The sequence below is a fragment of the Lutjanus erythropterus genome, chromosome 4 (genome assembly GCF_056507025.1).
Source record: "Lutjanus erythropterus isolate fLutEry1 chromosome 4, fLutEry1.hap2, whole genome shotgun sequence".
Classification (NCBI taxonomy): Eukaryota; Metazoa; Chordata; class Actinopteri; order Lutjaniformes; family Lutjanidae; genus Lutjanus; species Lutjanus erythropterus.
The window spans coordinates 32405424-32419897 of NC_139320.1; the positions used below are offsets into that span (position 1 = coordinate 32405424).

The following is a 14474-nucleotide window of genomic DNA, read 5'->3' on the forward strand; positions in this document are numbered from 1 at the left end:
GATTCTTCAGCACTGTTTGCCTGTGAGACTCCAGCAGTGTTTTGTGGACTAAAAAACTAAACGTGACCTGCAATCAGCATGAAGGTGAGTAGATAATGACTGAATTTACTCCCTGATGTCATACACAAACACACCTGGCAGGACGAATGAGGAGTTTTAAAAGCTGTGCTGCATACTCAGAGCTGGCACACACAAAGAGGAAGACTCTAGTCCGTCCCAGTGTCGCTCTGTTGCCTGTCAACCCCTGGCAGCAGGACAAAAAGTCCACCTTTTGTCAGTCTACCTGTCCTTGTTCATCCCACCGTTTCACCAACAATCCAGCTGTTCATTGCCCTGCCTGTCATTCCTCTGAACCTGCTGCTGACTCTGAACTGAAGCTCGGGAGTTTCCAGCTGTCTGTGTTGCGGAGCTGCAGCTTTGCTGAAACATACTGAAGGACTGACAAAGAGAAAGATTGAGAAAGGGACCGTGTTAGGATTTGCAATTGTACCATACGTTGGTTATTTTTGCATTGCCCCTTGTATAAAACACTGTGGGGATCATTGACTTTGTTCTGCTGGTTGTGAATTTATAAAGTCACACGTCTGCAAAACAACAATGACAACAAAACCACAAGATCTCTGTGAACGTCAGTGCCAGCTGCTCAGTACAGGCAGTGAAGAACATTTCCAGATATTCAGTCATTTATATAATAAACTGTCATTTCTAAAATGGACTTCCAAACAGTTTTGATCTGAAGTATGACTTAAGCAGAAAATCAAGTAAAAGTTATTTCTAAAACCTGACTGTTATGAAGAAAGGATCTTATCTCTAGGAAATCCCGACTTGACTGAAGTGATTTTCCTGCTGGTTGAATGGGGTATTACAGCTCATGGTGAGATTTGGATTTATGAAAAATGTGGAAGGAAATATCAATTAAAGTTGTGAGGAATTAATTGTGACACACAACCCAACATATTATTTGTTTGTCCACCAAATAATAAGTGTTGTCACACAGACATAGAGATCTTGAGACTTTTTAAGCCATAATGTTCCACATCCTCTGCTTTTTATTTATTTTACTTTTCAGTCTAATTCATATTAATCATGTTAATTAGACCCTGTCCAACCATTCATAACATTTTATTTAATAACTGCTTGTTCATACAAATTAAAGCCAGTAGTGCAGTTTAGCTCACTGCCTTTTTTTAACTTCAATCTACTCAGTCGTACTTTAAACCACCAAGCCGCCTATCAAAATTTATAATGTTCCACATCTTTAATACAATATGATTTTTATTTGACTTTTAAATTCCATTCATAAGAAATACACCTTTTCCACTTTTTTTTAAAAAAAATTATTCAACTTCAGTTTCAGTTTAGCATGAGCTTTTCAACAGATATTAAAATACACTGTTGGTATTATTCATCAGCAGTTCAGTTCAGCGTCAGTCTTTCAACAAACATTACAATATTCCACATCATTGCTACATTATTTGGTATTTTTCAACTTTCCAGATCAGCAGTTCAGTTTACTGTCAGCTTTTCAACAGCCAGCATTCACAGCCACACTTTCTTTAGACGCTGCCTTTTCTAGTTTGACTTTGCCTTACTGTAAACTCCGACTCCTAAAGATCTTCACTTCAGAGTCTGCTGAGCCTCATAGAACTATAGGGTTAAAACATGTCATTTTTTGTGTAAACTCGTGTTTGTGTGTGTCAGCAAACTTTTATATTTTTTTAGTTACATAGTTTTATATATATGTTTTTTTCCCCAAATGTGATTTTCAGTGTATACTGTGTAATGAGTTAGATTTATTACTGAGCAGAATTAAATCTGGTATTTTATTTGGCCCCTGAATGCATTTCTACAAACTTAATTGAAGTTGTTAGTAACCAGTTTGTCTTGTGTGATGAAGTAACAAAAATGTGTGATTTCTGTCAAAAAACAGATGTGATATTTTTTTTTTAATTTACTGACAATATTTGGTTTTTTTTTCTGTATAGTTAAGGCCACATATTCAGAAACAAGTATATTTTAAAAGTATACAGTAACAGTATAAAAGAATAATGATGAATGTGAGAGACAGATTGTTAGAAACACATAAATTGTTCATCTTCATAGTGACTTCACAAAGTGGCAGTGGCTGCTTTTTGTTTAATAGTAGATGGTTAATAGTACTATACCATTATATGAAATGATAATAATTATGATTCATATCACATGATGCTCTTTGAATGTCACTCTTCTCTAAAGACGATGGTGTTAAAATGTAAAACACTGGAGGAGTTTGCACTTTGTTCAACCACTTTCATTACAAGGCCTTAATCTACATCAGTGACTGAGAGACTAGTTACAGTACAGCTGTTTTACTGATAATTAAAATCAGTAACTAAATAAAATGACAATATTTAGGGACTAAATAGATAGAAATATATTTTGCTTCTGTTTGTTGTCTAGTAAGTTCAGAGACTTCACCAGCTCAGTGGTCTTTAAATATATAAACAGGCACCATTAGAATCAACTATACAGTTTAGTTTTAAAACTTGTAATATTCACATTTAATAAATACATAGGGACTGATGTTAACACACCTACTGACAAAATGTAATTTTTCATCTTACAGAATTTGAGGAAATATGGAAATAAGGGTTTTAAGATCAAAAGCTTACATTTGACCAAAAACAAGGCTTTTACACATGATGCGAATTTTGGTCAAATTCAGTCCATACAGAACAGGATTGAAAAGCGGCTGACATGTGAGCCAGTATAATGACAAAAAGATGCGCAGCAAATGAGGAACATGTTTCATATTGAACCTGCTCTGTACAATTTCAAAGAAACAACCACAAGAAAAGTTCAGGAGAGAAGCGAGGTGAGGTGTGCAGGTACTGACAGCTTTCTGTCTGGTCTGTTTAGAACCAGAAAAACAAACTAGGAGAATCTTTCCGTAAGTATAAAGAATTAAAATTACAACAAAAATTGTTGCAACTGTGTAAATTATTCCATAGACATTATTGACGGTGGTGTCATAACACGCCAGTTTGACGATGGAGTAGTTGTCACAGTACACTTTGTTAATGATGTTCCCACACAGCTGTAAAGAGGAACTTAATGAGATCAAAACAATGATTGCAAGAAATGGGTATAACCATATTATAAGAATAAGTACGGCTGTCTTGTTTTGAGTCATGTGCATGTTATACTGTAGAGGACAACAGATAGCAAGATACCTGTCATAAGACATGACGGCTAAATTACAGAACTCCACATTTGCATAAGTATAGATACAGAAGATCTGCAGGAAACAAAAGGGAACCGGAACAGTGTGAATGTCAGAGAGAATCTGAACCAGGAGGAGTGGAAACAACCCTGTACTTCCATACAGTTCATTTACCAACAGGCTGCAGAGGAAAATGTACATCGGTTCATGTAAGCTTCTGTTCAGACAGATAACCACAATGAGCAAAACATTTACACCAACAGTTAAAATATATAAAGACATAATAATCATTAAGGATAAGTAGTCAAAAAGCCCAAAGTCAAGATAAGCACCAAGAGTGAAATAAGAAAATTTTGTAGCATTTGTCATGATGAATTGAACACTTTGTAATGATTATTGTACCTGTTGGACCTGCAGCATTAACACAGTCTACTTACACTGCAGAAATGAGTTATCATATAAACAAACTGGACAGATTCTGTGAATGCACCATCCTCTCACTGAAAATCAAAAGACAGTTCACGTTAGAAATAACAGAACTCAGTCCCTCCTAACTCAGCTGAAGCCTTCTTTTTAAACATCTCCAAACAGGAGACGCTCCCAGGGGCAGTCACAACAACCTTACACAAGGCCAGGTGAACCTGCCACAGCACTCTGCTGGGCCAATATGGGCTGCTGGACCCTGTTCAGCATCCCGGCCACATTTCTCCCACTGTCTGTACTTTGTGTTTTAAGTATTGTTTAGTATTACAAGGTGGGACATTAAGGTCAGGTAACAACACACAGGTCACCTGAAGGCCCCTGTCATTTCATTTCGTAATAATATTTAGTGGTGCCTACAGTTTTAACAAAACTTTTTACTGCAAACTAATTTCCTCACAGTGGACGTTGGGGCCACTGAGGGGTCTGGTGTCCTGTGGCAGCCCTCTACTCACAGAGATAAGGTGATACTTTCATACGACAAAGCACAGCCACTCAGTGGTTAGCACTGTAGCCATGTACGCTAGGTCAAGTTCTCCTGCAGTTTAAACACAGATATGGGTGTGCTGGGTCATAAAAACTAACATTCTGAGTCATAGCAGATGGGTCGCACAATGTGTGCACATTTACACACACTTCATTAATTATTTAATTTTGTTTATTCTGGACAGTCTCCTCTGTCCTGTTAAGTTTATACATACAGTTTTTAGTTTTGCTGCTTAATATTAAGGATATTTGCTGCAGTGACATTAGTTTGTGCATGGAAATGTTTAAAATGACAGAAAGCAGCCTCCAATCATCTGGACTTCATTCAGTTTGCATACAGGGCTGGAATGGTTAAAGATGCTGCAGTCACGTTACTCAGCTTCCTATAGAGATGTTCCTGGTGACTTATTTCCCTGTCGACTGTCGACGCAAACCAGAAGGACAACTACCATATGGAAATAACGACTGATGATATTAGATAACGAACAAACATTGTTTTTTTTAATTAAATAATAAGTGTTAAAACTTGAAGAAATTTGTGTAGAGTGTATACAGTTACATTTTACCAGACACAACATTTTTACATGTAATGCGGATTTTGGTTATATTCAGTCCATACAGCACAGGATTGAAGAGTGGCTGACATGTGAGCCAGTATAATGATAAAAAAACACGTAACATATTCGGTACATGTTTCATATCAAATCTATTCTGAACTATTTCAAAAAAACAGCCACAAGAAAAGTTGAGCAGAGAAGCGAGGTGAGGTGTGCAGGTACTGACAGCTTTCTGTCTGGTCTGTTTAGAACCAGAAAAACAAACTTTAAGAATCTTCATGTATGTGTAAAAAATTAAAAGTACAAGAATAACTGTTGTAAATGTGTAAACTATTCCATAGATGTTATTTACTGCTGTGTCAGAGCATGCAAGTTTGACAATGGAGTAGTTGTCACAGTACACTTTGTTGATAATATTTCCACACAGCTGTAAAGGCACACTCAAAGATATCAAAATAAAAATAGCAAGAAATGGGTATAACCAGGTCAGAGCAACAAGCATGACAATCTTTTTAGATGTCATACGTGTGTTATATTGTAGAGGATAACAGATCGCAAGATATCTGTCATAAGACATGACGGTTAAATTACTAAATTCTATACTTGCATACGTATACACACAGAAGATCTGCAGGAAACAAAAGGGAAGAGAAACAGTGTGAATATCAGAGAGAATCTGAAGCAGAAGGAAAGGAAACAATCCTGTACTACCATACAGTTCATTTACAAACAGGCTGCACAGAAAAATGTACATAGGTTCATGTAAACTTCTGTTCAGACAGATAACCACAATGAGAAAAAGATTAGCACAAACTATAAATACATATAAAGACATAATAATCATGAAATATGGGTATTCAAAAACCCCAGTTTCAAAGTAGGCAGCAAGAATAAAATACGACACATTTGTACTGTTAACCATGATTTGTACAGGAGTTGTAAAATTTACTTTACATTTTGATTCAACTAAAATCCTTAATTTCACCGGCTCTTCAGACAATATAGACTCAACTTTTGCAGGTTAATGTTGATCAAACCTTCAGCGCTTTTTTTTTTTTTTCTATCTAACTCTAGTGGAGAGGAGAAACTTTTCACAGATGCTAAATATGTGTATGAAAAAACACAAGACATTGAGTACATTTCCCTTTTGGTGGAATGGTAGGTTCAAATGTTTCATTTAATTAATTCAAGTAGCTTCAGTAAAGAGCTCTGACAAGATGAGACACGATACACATCAAACTTTTGCTCACATTAGAGTAGTTGTATGAGCACATAAGAGTAGTCAGTCTACTCACAGTAAATAAATAAATGCAGAATTCCACAAACTTACCATTCCCTCACTGAAAATCAATATATCTATTAGTACTGAAATTAAAACAAAACAGTTGATAACACTTTGTAAATCTTTATCTACTCTCCTGCAGTAGCCAAAGGGTGGTTCCCTCCTAACTCAGCTGAAACTCTGCCTTTGTTTCTTTTTTAACTTTTCAAGCGAGGAGACGCCCACAGCAGCAGTCTGTGTTCACCTCCAGCGTCATTTCCTCTGGTGTTATATTTTCATGTGCTACTGAAGTCAGGTGACGCGGTAAACAGAGACAGTCTGTGTATGGATGGGTGTGTCCTGTGTGAAGCCAACAATCAAAGTTGAATTTTTTAAAACTCAAGTAATGTAGACAACTTACGTATAGTAATTAATGTCATGTAGTTTAACTTCTGTAACTCAAACCAGCATCTTTTCCTACAGATAACCAAATAGTACCGAGTCCTGCACATGGAAAACTGACACTGGAAGAGAACCTTCAGCATCATAGCATACAGCCACTGATCAAGCTGCCATTTTCAACCAGTTGGGAGTGAGAATGTGCGATCAGCATTGGACAGGCCCTTGCACCCCCCCCCCATGACGGTTGGGGCGTCCCCTCAAAAATTCAACTGAGGAGGACTGGAGGAGAAAAATGTAATAATCTAAGCAAATCCAATATTTTCCTCACACCATTCAGTGCTTAAATAATAATAATAAAAAAAAAACAGATAACAAACAGCGTACACAAAAAACAACTCCCTGAACATTTTTCAAGGCAAGTTTGGAGAAGACTGGAAAAATGTGGATTGGAGGAATGGTTGGACACACAAACACCCTCCTATCAAATTTACTTTCCAAAAGTTGTTTACATGTAAACTATACAATAATTATTAAAAAAAAAAACTGTTTCAGTATTTGCTTTCCAGTTTTACAAGGAGCAAACAGAGATGCATATCTGCTGACAGACTGATGAGTTCAGTTTCTGGATCCTCTTTCATAATCTTTTGTTTTTACAGCTTCATATTCAGCTTGAGTTTAGTGATAAACGTGTATCGGCTCTGTGAGAAAAAAGCAGAATGTTACTTTACAGCACAGGGTTTGTTATTTTGTCTTTATGTTTATTTTTCTGATCTTTTCAAATAGGATGCATATATTTGTTTGTTTTTCCACCTAATGCGGGTCAGTTATTGGTTCCTCTGATAATGAGGTCAGTCTTGTGCTGTGGGCGTCCACCAACCTTAAAAGGTTAAAAGAAGCAGAAGCAGTTTCAGCTCAGTTAGGAGGGACTGACAGTCTCAACATGCTGTTATTCACACAGTGTCATGAACTAACTGTAATGTCACTTTTAATCTAAACACTGTATAGACTTTAGTGAGAGGAAGGGTACGTTTGAGGTGTCCTCTGCAGCTGTTCTCCTGATAATCTGTTTTGTCTTTTCAGTGAATTCTGTTTAAATGAGGAGGATCATGATAAACTCTACACAGGTTACATATTTCACACTCGCTGCCTATTTTGACACTGGGGTTTTAAAATACTTGTTTTTCATGATTGTTATGTTCTTATATATTTTAATCATTTGTGCCAACTCTTTGCTCATTGTGGTTATCTGTCTGAACAGAAGTTTACATGAACCTATGTATATTTTTCTGTGCAGCCTGTTTGTAAATGAACTTTATGGTAGTACAGGCTTGTTTCCATTTCTTCTGCTTCAGATTCTCTCTGATATTCACACTGTTTCTGTTTCCATTTGTTACCTGCAGATTTTCTGTCTGTATTCTTATGCTTGTGTTGAGTTTCATAATTTAGCCATCATGTCCTATGACAGATACCTTGCTATCTGTTGTCCTCTGCAGTATAAAACACGTATGACACGTAACAAGATCATAATCTTTATCTCTGTAGCATGGTTGTATGCTTCTGTTATATGTTTTTTTCCATTAGCAATGAGTCTCCCTTTACAACTGTGCGGAGACATTATTAACAAAGTGTACTGTGACAACTACTCCATCATCAAACTGGCATGTTATGATACAATCAACAGCATTTATGGACTCATTGCAACTTTTCTGGTAATCTTTTGTCCTGTAACTCTGATCTTTTACACGTACATTAAGATTCTTAAAATTTGTTTCTCTGGTTCTAAGCGGACCAGACAGAAAGCTGTCAGTACCTGCACACCTCATCTTGCTTCTCTGCTCAACCTTTCTTTCGCATGTTTCTTTGAGATTGTGCAGAGGAGATTTAATATGAACAATGCTCCTTATTTGCTGCAAATATTTTTATCGACCTACTGGCTGACATGTCAGCCTCTCTTCAACCCCTTACTATACGGCCTGAATATGTCAAATATCCGTAACATATGTAAGAATCTTATTTTTGGGTAAACATAGACAACTAACAGACATCATCATCCCAGAGATTTAAGCTTTTTGTGCTTTATGAACACTAACTGTGTATTTTGTCATAGGTTGGAGAATAACTATTTTTACTGTTTTGCTTCATTCAGTCCAGGGAACATTTAAGATTGCCCTAGTAATAAGGATTCATTTTGAAAGAAGCTTGCAGCACATTTTCTAAGGTTGAGAAATGACTTGTATGTATTTAACTCTTTCCCCACCATTGACAAGATATCTCGACGCTGTGGCCGACCATCTGACAAAGAACTGTCATTCAAAGAAGAAAGGAAACTCTGGAATGATCAGCAGAAAAAGAATGTGGTATTATCGAGCATGAAAACATCAGTGCTCAGCTGCAGATCTGCAGATCAGAGATCAGCCAGGCCACAGCGAGGCTGCTCACACCGTAGCCCCTGGGACTCACGCTGCAGCCAGGGCAGAGAGCGCTCCAGCACCTGGGCCTCTCCAAATGTTAACCACACTGGTGACAGCAAAGTCAGTTTTTTGTCTGAAAAGTGGATTTTTTGTTGCAACCAACCAACATTCAAGTCCTTATACAAAGAAGAACTGAATGGAGCTTGAACAAAACATTTTTTGGGTCTGAAACTAGAAGATCTGTTCTTTCTTTTGATATATTCCATGTTAACATATTCATAGAACTGAATATTCTGTTGGAGTTGAAAAATGTGTGAATTTTGTCGAAAATGCTGGTGCTGGCTGGCAACTTTATTAAAATGCTGGTGGGGAAAGAGTTAAAGGAGAGAGCAGAAGAGAAGTCATTATTCATCAGCAGAAGCATAATGTAAAGCTCAGTTGTTTGCATGATTCTTTATTTGATTTGAAAGAAAAAAGAAAGTTCTACCCAATAAACAGTTTAATACTGATTCTAATGTTCTTTTCTTTTGTGCTGCACAACACTGAACATGTTTATATTCACATAAATTTTTATTTTGAATCTGATGCAGGTCTTGTAAACAGCATGTTCTGTTTGTATACACTGCATTAGACCTTGTTCTGAATGGTGGTATATGCCGACTTATTCCGACTCATGGTTCAGGAGAATTCTTTGGACCTGGATTCAAAGCATTTGGAACATGTCTCATCTGGGTTTTTTTTTTTTTTTTACCAGAGTTTGTATCACACGGCCTCTCACCTGGTTAGAGCTAGCTCTGTGCATTGTGATCAAACCAACCAGCAAACAGTTTGAAAAGCTGGGGTAGACATGCATGCACTACAGAAATATATCTGCATGGAAGGAGAAACAGCTACTTTTAAAGATTATGAGAGACTTGGATGTCAGCAGGTTTTTGACATCAATTTGTGGAGATGATGGTTGATGCATCTATTATCTGAATATGCATGGCTGCATGTAAACAGGAATATTATTTGATTATTCATTTTTATTATCTGTGCAAACAGCTTAGTAGGAATATTGTCTTTTTCACAATCAGGACAAAACTGGAATATGCATGTAAAGACAGCCAGTGGGGACAAACAAAGAAGTGTTTCTGAGAACAGGTCTTCTCCTCTAACACCACATTATCTGTCATTTGATAGCTATGCTCTCCAGGTGCTGACAAATGGCTTTCTTTGCTTGTTGAAAAGCTCATGAGTGGGAACGATGATATTTTAGAGCTCTCACACAGTCAGATACGTTGGTGTGTCATGGAATTAAGACACACCCCAATTCCAAAAAAGTTGAGATGTTGCATAAAATGTAAAAAAAAACAAAAAAACAACAAAAAACAGAATGTAATGATCTGCAAAAACATTTAAATTTGTATTCAATTGAACAGTGCAAAGACATTTAATATCCTTTATTGTAACTTAATTGTTTTTATGTTAATAAACATTCAGTCTGAATTTGATGCCTGCAGCATGTTTCAAAAAAGCTGGGACAGGAGCACGTTTACCACTGTGATACATCAGCAAATTAGTGTCTTAGCTGTATTTTCTCATGTCCTGGAAAAAAACTGTTGCTCATCAGTTGCTTACGTGTGTAGAATGAAACATCCATTAGTTTGGCTTCTGTCCACATTATTCCACACAGACTGCTTACTGCTTTCTTATTGGATTTGAAAATAATTTGATAAAACTAAAATAGTTGTGGCAGTCTTTCTGTAAATACTGTGGTGTGCAGCACTGATTTATGCTACATGAACATTTCAATTAACCATCTCATTGTTTTTTAATTTTGTCATGGATTGTCATTATTAATGACATTTATCAACACTCTGCACTTTTAGTTTATAATTTTGTGCTGTTTTGACTGAGTTTAGCTCTAAACAATTTTATGTATTAACCCCCAAGCACACTTCTTCATCTAGTTTTGTAGTCCTGAGCCTTTAGATGGTTGGGTTCTCCCTGGATCAAGGCTTTGATTTTAAGGAATCATATAAAATAAACCACAACTTTCTTTAAAGAGGAATGAGGAGTTCACTGCTCAGTAGACCAGAATCAGAGTCTTGAACTGGATGTGTGCTTACAGAAGAACTAAAGTGAACACAGAAGAGTGGCCAGGAACAAACTCAGGAGGTATTAAGATGTTGTGGAGACTGACTGTAGAAGTCGTGGTAATAATTCCAGAGGTCTGGGACTTATGGCAGAAGTCAGATGATTCCTTGCAGTGTGGTGCAAATAGGTGCATTTATAGTTCCTGTGTTTTTCTGTTGCAATTTTGTTCCAAACACATTACAGCCCCATGGTTTGACCAGACTGAACAGCTCAGACTGAAGCTTTAACATGTTTCTTTGTAAAGTCACATCCTGCTGAGATGTTTTTGCTGTTTCTTATTAATGATGTTTCCAGATGCTGTTGCACTGTGTCAAGCATATTGGTGTAATTTTAATTGTGCTTTTTTTGTCATTACCTCCTCTGGAATAAGGGAGCAATGCATTAATGACCTGTTAAAGAATGGCCTGCTGAATATGATCTATTATGTTTACAAGTCTTCTTCTTCAGCTTCTGAATTCCTTCCTGCATCACAGGAAAAGTTTGACCACCAATCAACCTCCTGATCTCTTAAACTTGACCCTTCAGAGTCTCAGGGCATACAAATACAAAATTTATGACTAAAATCCTGTATTAAAACCATGATGCATTAATTCAACTTCCAGCTTTCTTGGAATTTGGGTGTGTCTTCATTCAATGACACACTAACGTATCGGACTGTGTGAGAGCTATAAAATACATTTGTCCCTAATCATCAGTTTTTCAACAAGCTAAAGAAAGCCATCTGTCAGGACCTGGAGTGCACAGCTATCAAATGACAGATAATTTGGTGTTAAAGACATAAACTCACAAAGGTTCATACATTCAGTCTTTCGCCTTTGTTCGTCCCCACTGTTGAAGCTGCACCCAAAAAGCCCAGAAGAAAAAAAGAATACTAAAGTCATTATTAAACTCTTTATTGGATATTTGCTTTTTTCTTTTGAAGTGAATAAAAAATCATGCAAACAGCTGTGCTTCACAATTATGCTTCCCACTGATGAGCATTGGCTTTTCTTTTGCTTTCTTCTGTTAAATATGTATTATATAAATCATTTCTCATCCTTACCAAATATGATGCAAGCTTCTTTCAAAATAAATTGATTATTACTATGCCAGTCTTAAATGTTCCCCATATTTACAGAAACAAAACAATTACAGTTACAATAGTACACAACAGTTACTCTCCAACAAAACGACAACGACAAAATGCTTACATCTCTGGGATGATGATGTCTGTTAGTTGTCTATGTTTATCCAAAAATAAGATTCTTACATATGTTACGGATATGAGACATATTTAGGCCGTATAGTAAGGGGTTGAAGAGAGGCTGACATGTGAGCCAGTAGGTCGATAAAAATATTCGCAGCATTTTTGGTACACTGTTCATATTAAATCTGCTCTGCACTATTTCAAAGAAAGCTCCAAAACAAAAGTTCAGCAGAGAAGCAAGATGAGGTGTGCAGGTACTGACAGCTTTCTGTCTGGTCTGTTTAGAACCAGAGAAACAGATTTTAAGAATCTTCATGTACGTGTAAAAGATCAGAGTTGCAGGACAAAAGATTACCAGAAAAGTTGCAATGAGTCCATAAATGTTATTGATTATTGTATCATAACATGCCAGTTTGATGATGGAGTAGTTGTCACAGTACACTTTGTTAATAATGTCTCCACACAGCTGTAAAGGGGAACTCAGTGATAATGGAAGAAAACATACAACAGAAGCATACAACCATGCTACAGAGATAAAGACTGTAATCTTATTACACGTCATACGTGTGTTATAATGCAGAGGACAACAGATAGCAAGGTATCTGTCATAGGACATGATGGCTAAATTATGAAACTCAACACAAGCATAAGAATACAGACAGAAAATCTGCAGGTAACAAATGGAAACAGAAACAGTGTGAACATCAGAGAGAATCTGAATCAGAAGAAATGGAAACAAGCCTGTACTACCATAAAGTTCATTTACAAACAGGCTGCAGAGAAAAATATACATAGGTTCATGTAAACTTCTGTTCAGACAGATAACCACAATGAGCAAAGAGTTGGCACAAATGATTAAAATATATAAGAACATAACAATCATGAAAAACAAGTATTTTAAAACCCCAGTGTCAAAATAGGCAGAGAGTGTGAAATATGTAACCTGTGTAGAATTTATCATGATCCTCCTCATTTAAACAGAATTCACTGAAAAGACAAAACAGATTATCAGGAGAACAGCTGCAGAGGACACCTCAAACGTACCCTTCCTCTCACTAAAGTCTATACAGTGTTTAGATTAAAAGTGACATTACAGTTAGTTCATGACACTGTGTGAATAACAGCATGTTGAGACTGTCAGTCCCTCCTAACTGAGCTGAAACTGCTTCTGCTTCTTTTAACCTTTTCAGGTTGGTGGACGCCCACAGCACAAGACTGACCTCATTATCAGAGGACCTAATCAGTGGCCTCCATCATTAAACATGAAGGGCAAAAACAAACTCAGGCTTACTAACTGTTTAAAAGAGAGAAAGGAAAAAATACAAAGAAAACATAACCCAAACTAACCCTGTTCTGTCTTAATAACACAAGGCAGATATGAAGTTGTAAAACAGAGGATTATAAAATAGGATCAGGAAACTGAACTCACAGATGTAGAGATACTTCACAGATTTCTAAGGACATTCTTCCTCTGTCATTTACCCTGAAAACTGGCCTCATAAAAAAATTGTCATTGATGGTAATTTACCATTTTATACCATTTTATATTCCTGGAAACATATTGAATCAAAATACCTTGTTTTTATAAATGCTTAAAAAGTAGTCAGTAGTGTGAAACCTTTTTATGAAACACACAGTTTGTCTCTGCATCTACAAATGCAAGTTAAGACTCTACCATGCAAAGAGAAAGACATATATCAACAACATCCAGAAACACTGCAGACTTCTCTGGACCCAAGCTAATCTGAGATGGACTGACGCAAAGTGGAAAAGTGTGCTGTGGTCTGAGTCCACATTTCAGATTGTTGTTCACAAATCATGGACGTCGTGTCCTCCGGGCTAGAGAGGAAAAGGACCATCCAGATTGTTCCCAGCACGAACTTCAACAGACAGCAGCTGTGATGGTATGGAGGGATTTGGAACGACATATGCTGCCATCCCTGACGTCTTTTTCAGAGACGTCCCTACTTATTTCAGAGAGACGATGCAGAGACACATTGTGGACGTGTTCCAACAGCGTATCTTCGTAGAAAAAGAGTTCAGGTACTAGACTGACCTGCCTGCAGTCCAGACCTGACTCCCATTGAAAATGTGTGGTGCATTATGAAGCACAAAATACGACAACAGAGACCCCGAACTGTTGAACACCTGAAGTCATATATCAAGCAAGAATGGTTAAGAATTTCACTTATTTACTGAGTGTTGTTGAACAATCCTCTATCTACCATTGTATAGAAACCACCCCATATTAAAAAACAGTTGTGATTGGCTGATGGCAGATGGAAAAATGTCTGAGAGGAAAGGCAGCCAGGCATATCGGCCAGAGATTATCCATCCATCCATCCATCCA

The 14474-nt window shown here is 37.0% G+C and overlaps 4 protein-coding genes across 4 annotated transcripts; 1 reads left to right on the forward strand and 3 right to left on the reverse strand.

Annotated features, from left to right (window-relative positions):
- Positions 1-2647: 2647 nt before the first annotated feature.
- LOC146328663 (olfactory receptor 52E4-like) lies at positions 2648-3571 on the reverse strand. The gene has a single exon (XM_084716463.1). It carries the CDS (start codon positions 3569-3571, stop codon positions 2648-2650), a length of 924 nt encoding a protein of 307 aa, XP_084572589.1.
- A 1152-nt stretch (positions 3572-4723) lies between these two features.
- LOC146328664 (olfactory receptor 4B13-like) lies at positions 4724-5650 on the reverse strand. Its single transcript, XM_084716464.1, has one exon. It carries the CDS (start codon positions 5645-5647, stop codon positions 4724-4726), a length of 924 nt encoding a protein of 307 aa, XP_084572590.1. The 5' UTR covers positions 5648-5650.
- A 1844-nt stretch (positions 5651-7494) lies between these two features.
- Positions 7495-8412, forward strand: LOC146328665 (olfactory receptor 4B13-like). Its single transcript, XM_084716465.1, has one exon. It carries the CDS (start codon positions 7495-7497, stop codon positions 8410-8412), a length of 918 nt encoding a protein of 305 aa, XP_084572591.1.
- A 3733-nt stretch (positions 8413-12145) lies between these two features.
- Positions 12146-13085, reverse strand: LOC146328666 (olfactory receptor 4B13-like). The gene has a single exon (XM_084716466.1). It carries the CDS (start codon positions 13083-13085, stop codon positions 12165-12167), a length of 921 nt encoding a protein of 306 aa, XP_084572592.1. The 3' UTR covers positions 12146-12164.
- Positions 13086-14474: the final 1389 nt, after the last annotated feature.

Bases quoted from the DNA above. Each gene is read 5' to 3' on its own strand.
- LOC146328663 (XM_084716463.1), bottom strand. From the start codon at position 3,571: ATGACAAATGCTACAAAATTTTCTTATTTCACTCTTGGTGCTTATCTT.
- LOC146328664 (XM_084716464.1), bottom strand. From the start codon at position 5,647: ATGGTTAACAGTACAAATGTGTCGTATTTTATTCTTGCTGCCTACTTT.
- LOC146328665 (XM_084716465.1), top strand. From the start codon at position 7,495: ATGATAAACTCTACACAGGTTACATATTTCACACTCGCTGCCTATTTT.
- LOC146328666 (XM_084716466.1), bottom strand. From the start codon at position 13,085: ATGATAAATTCTACACAGGTTACATATTTCACACTCTCTGCCTATTTT.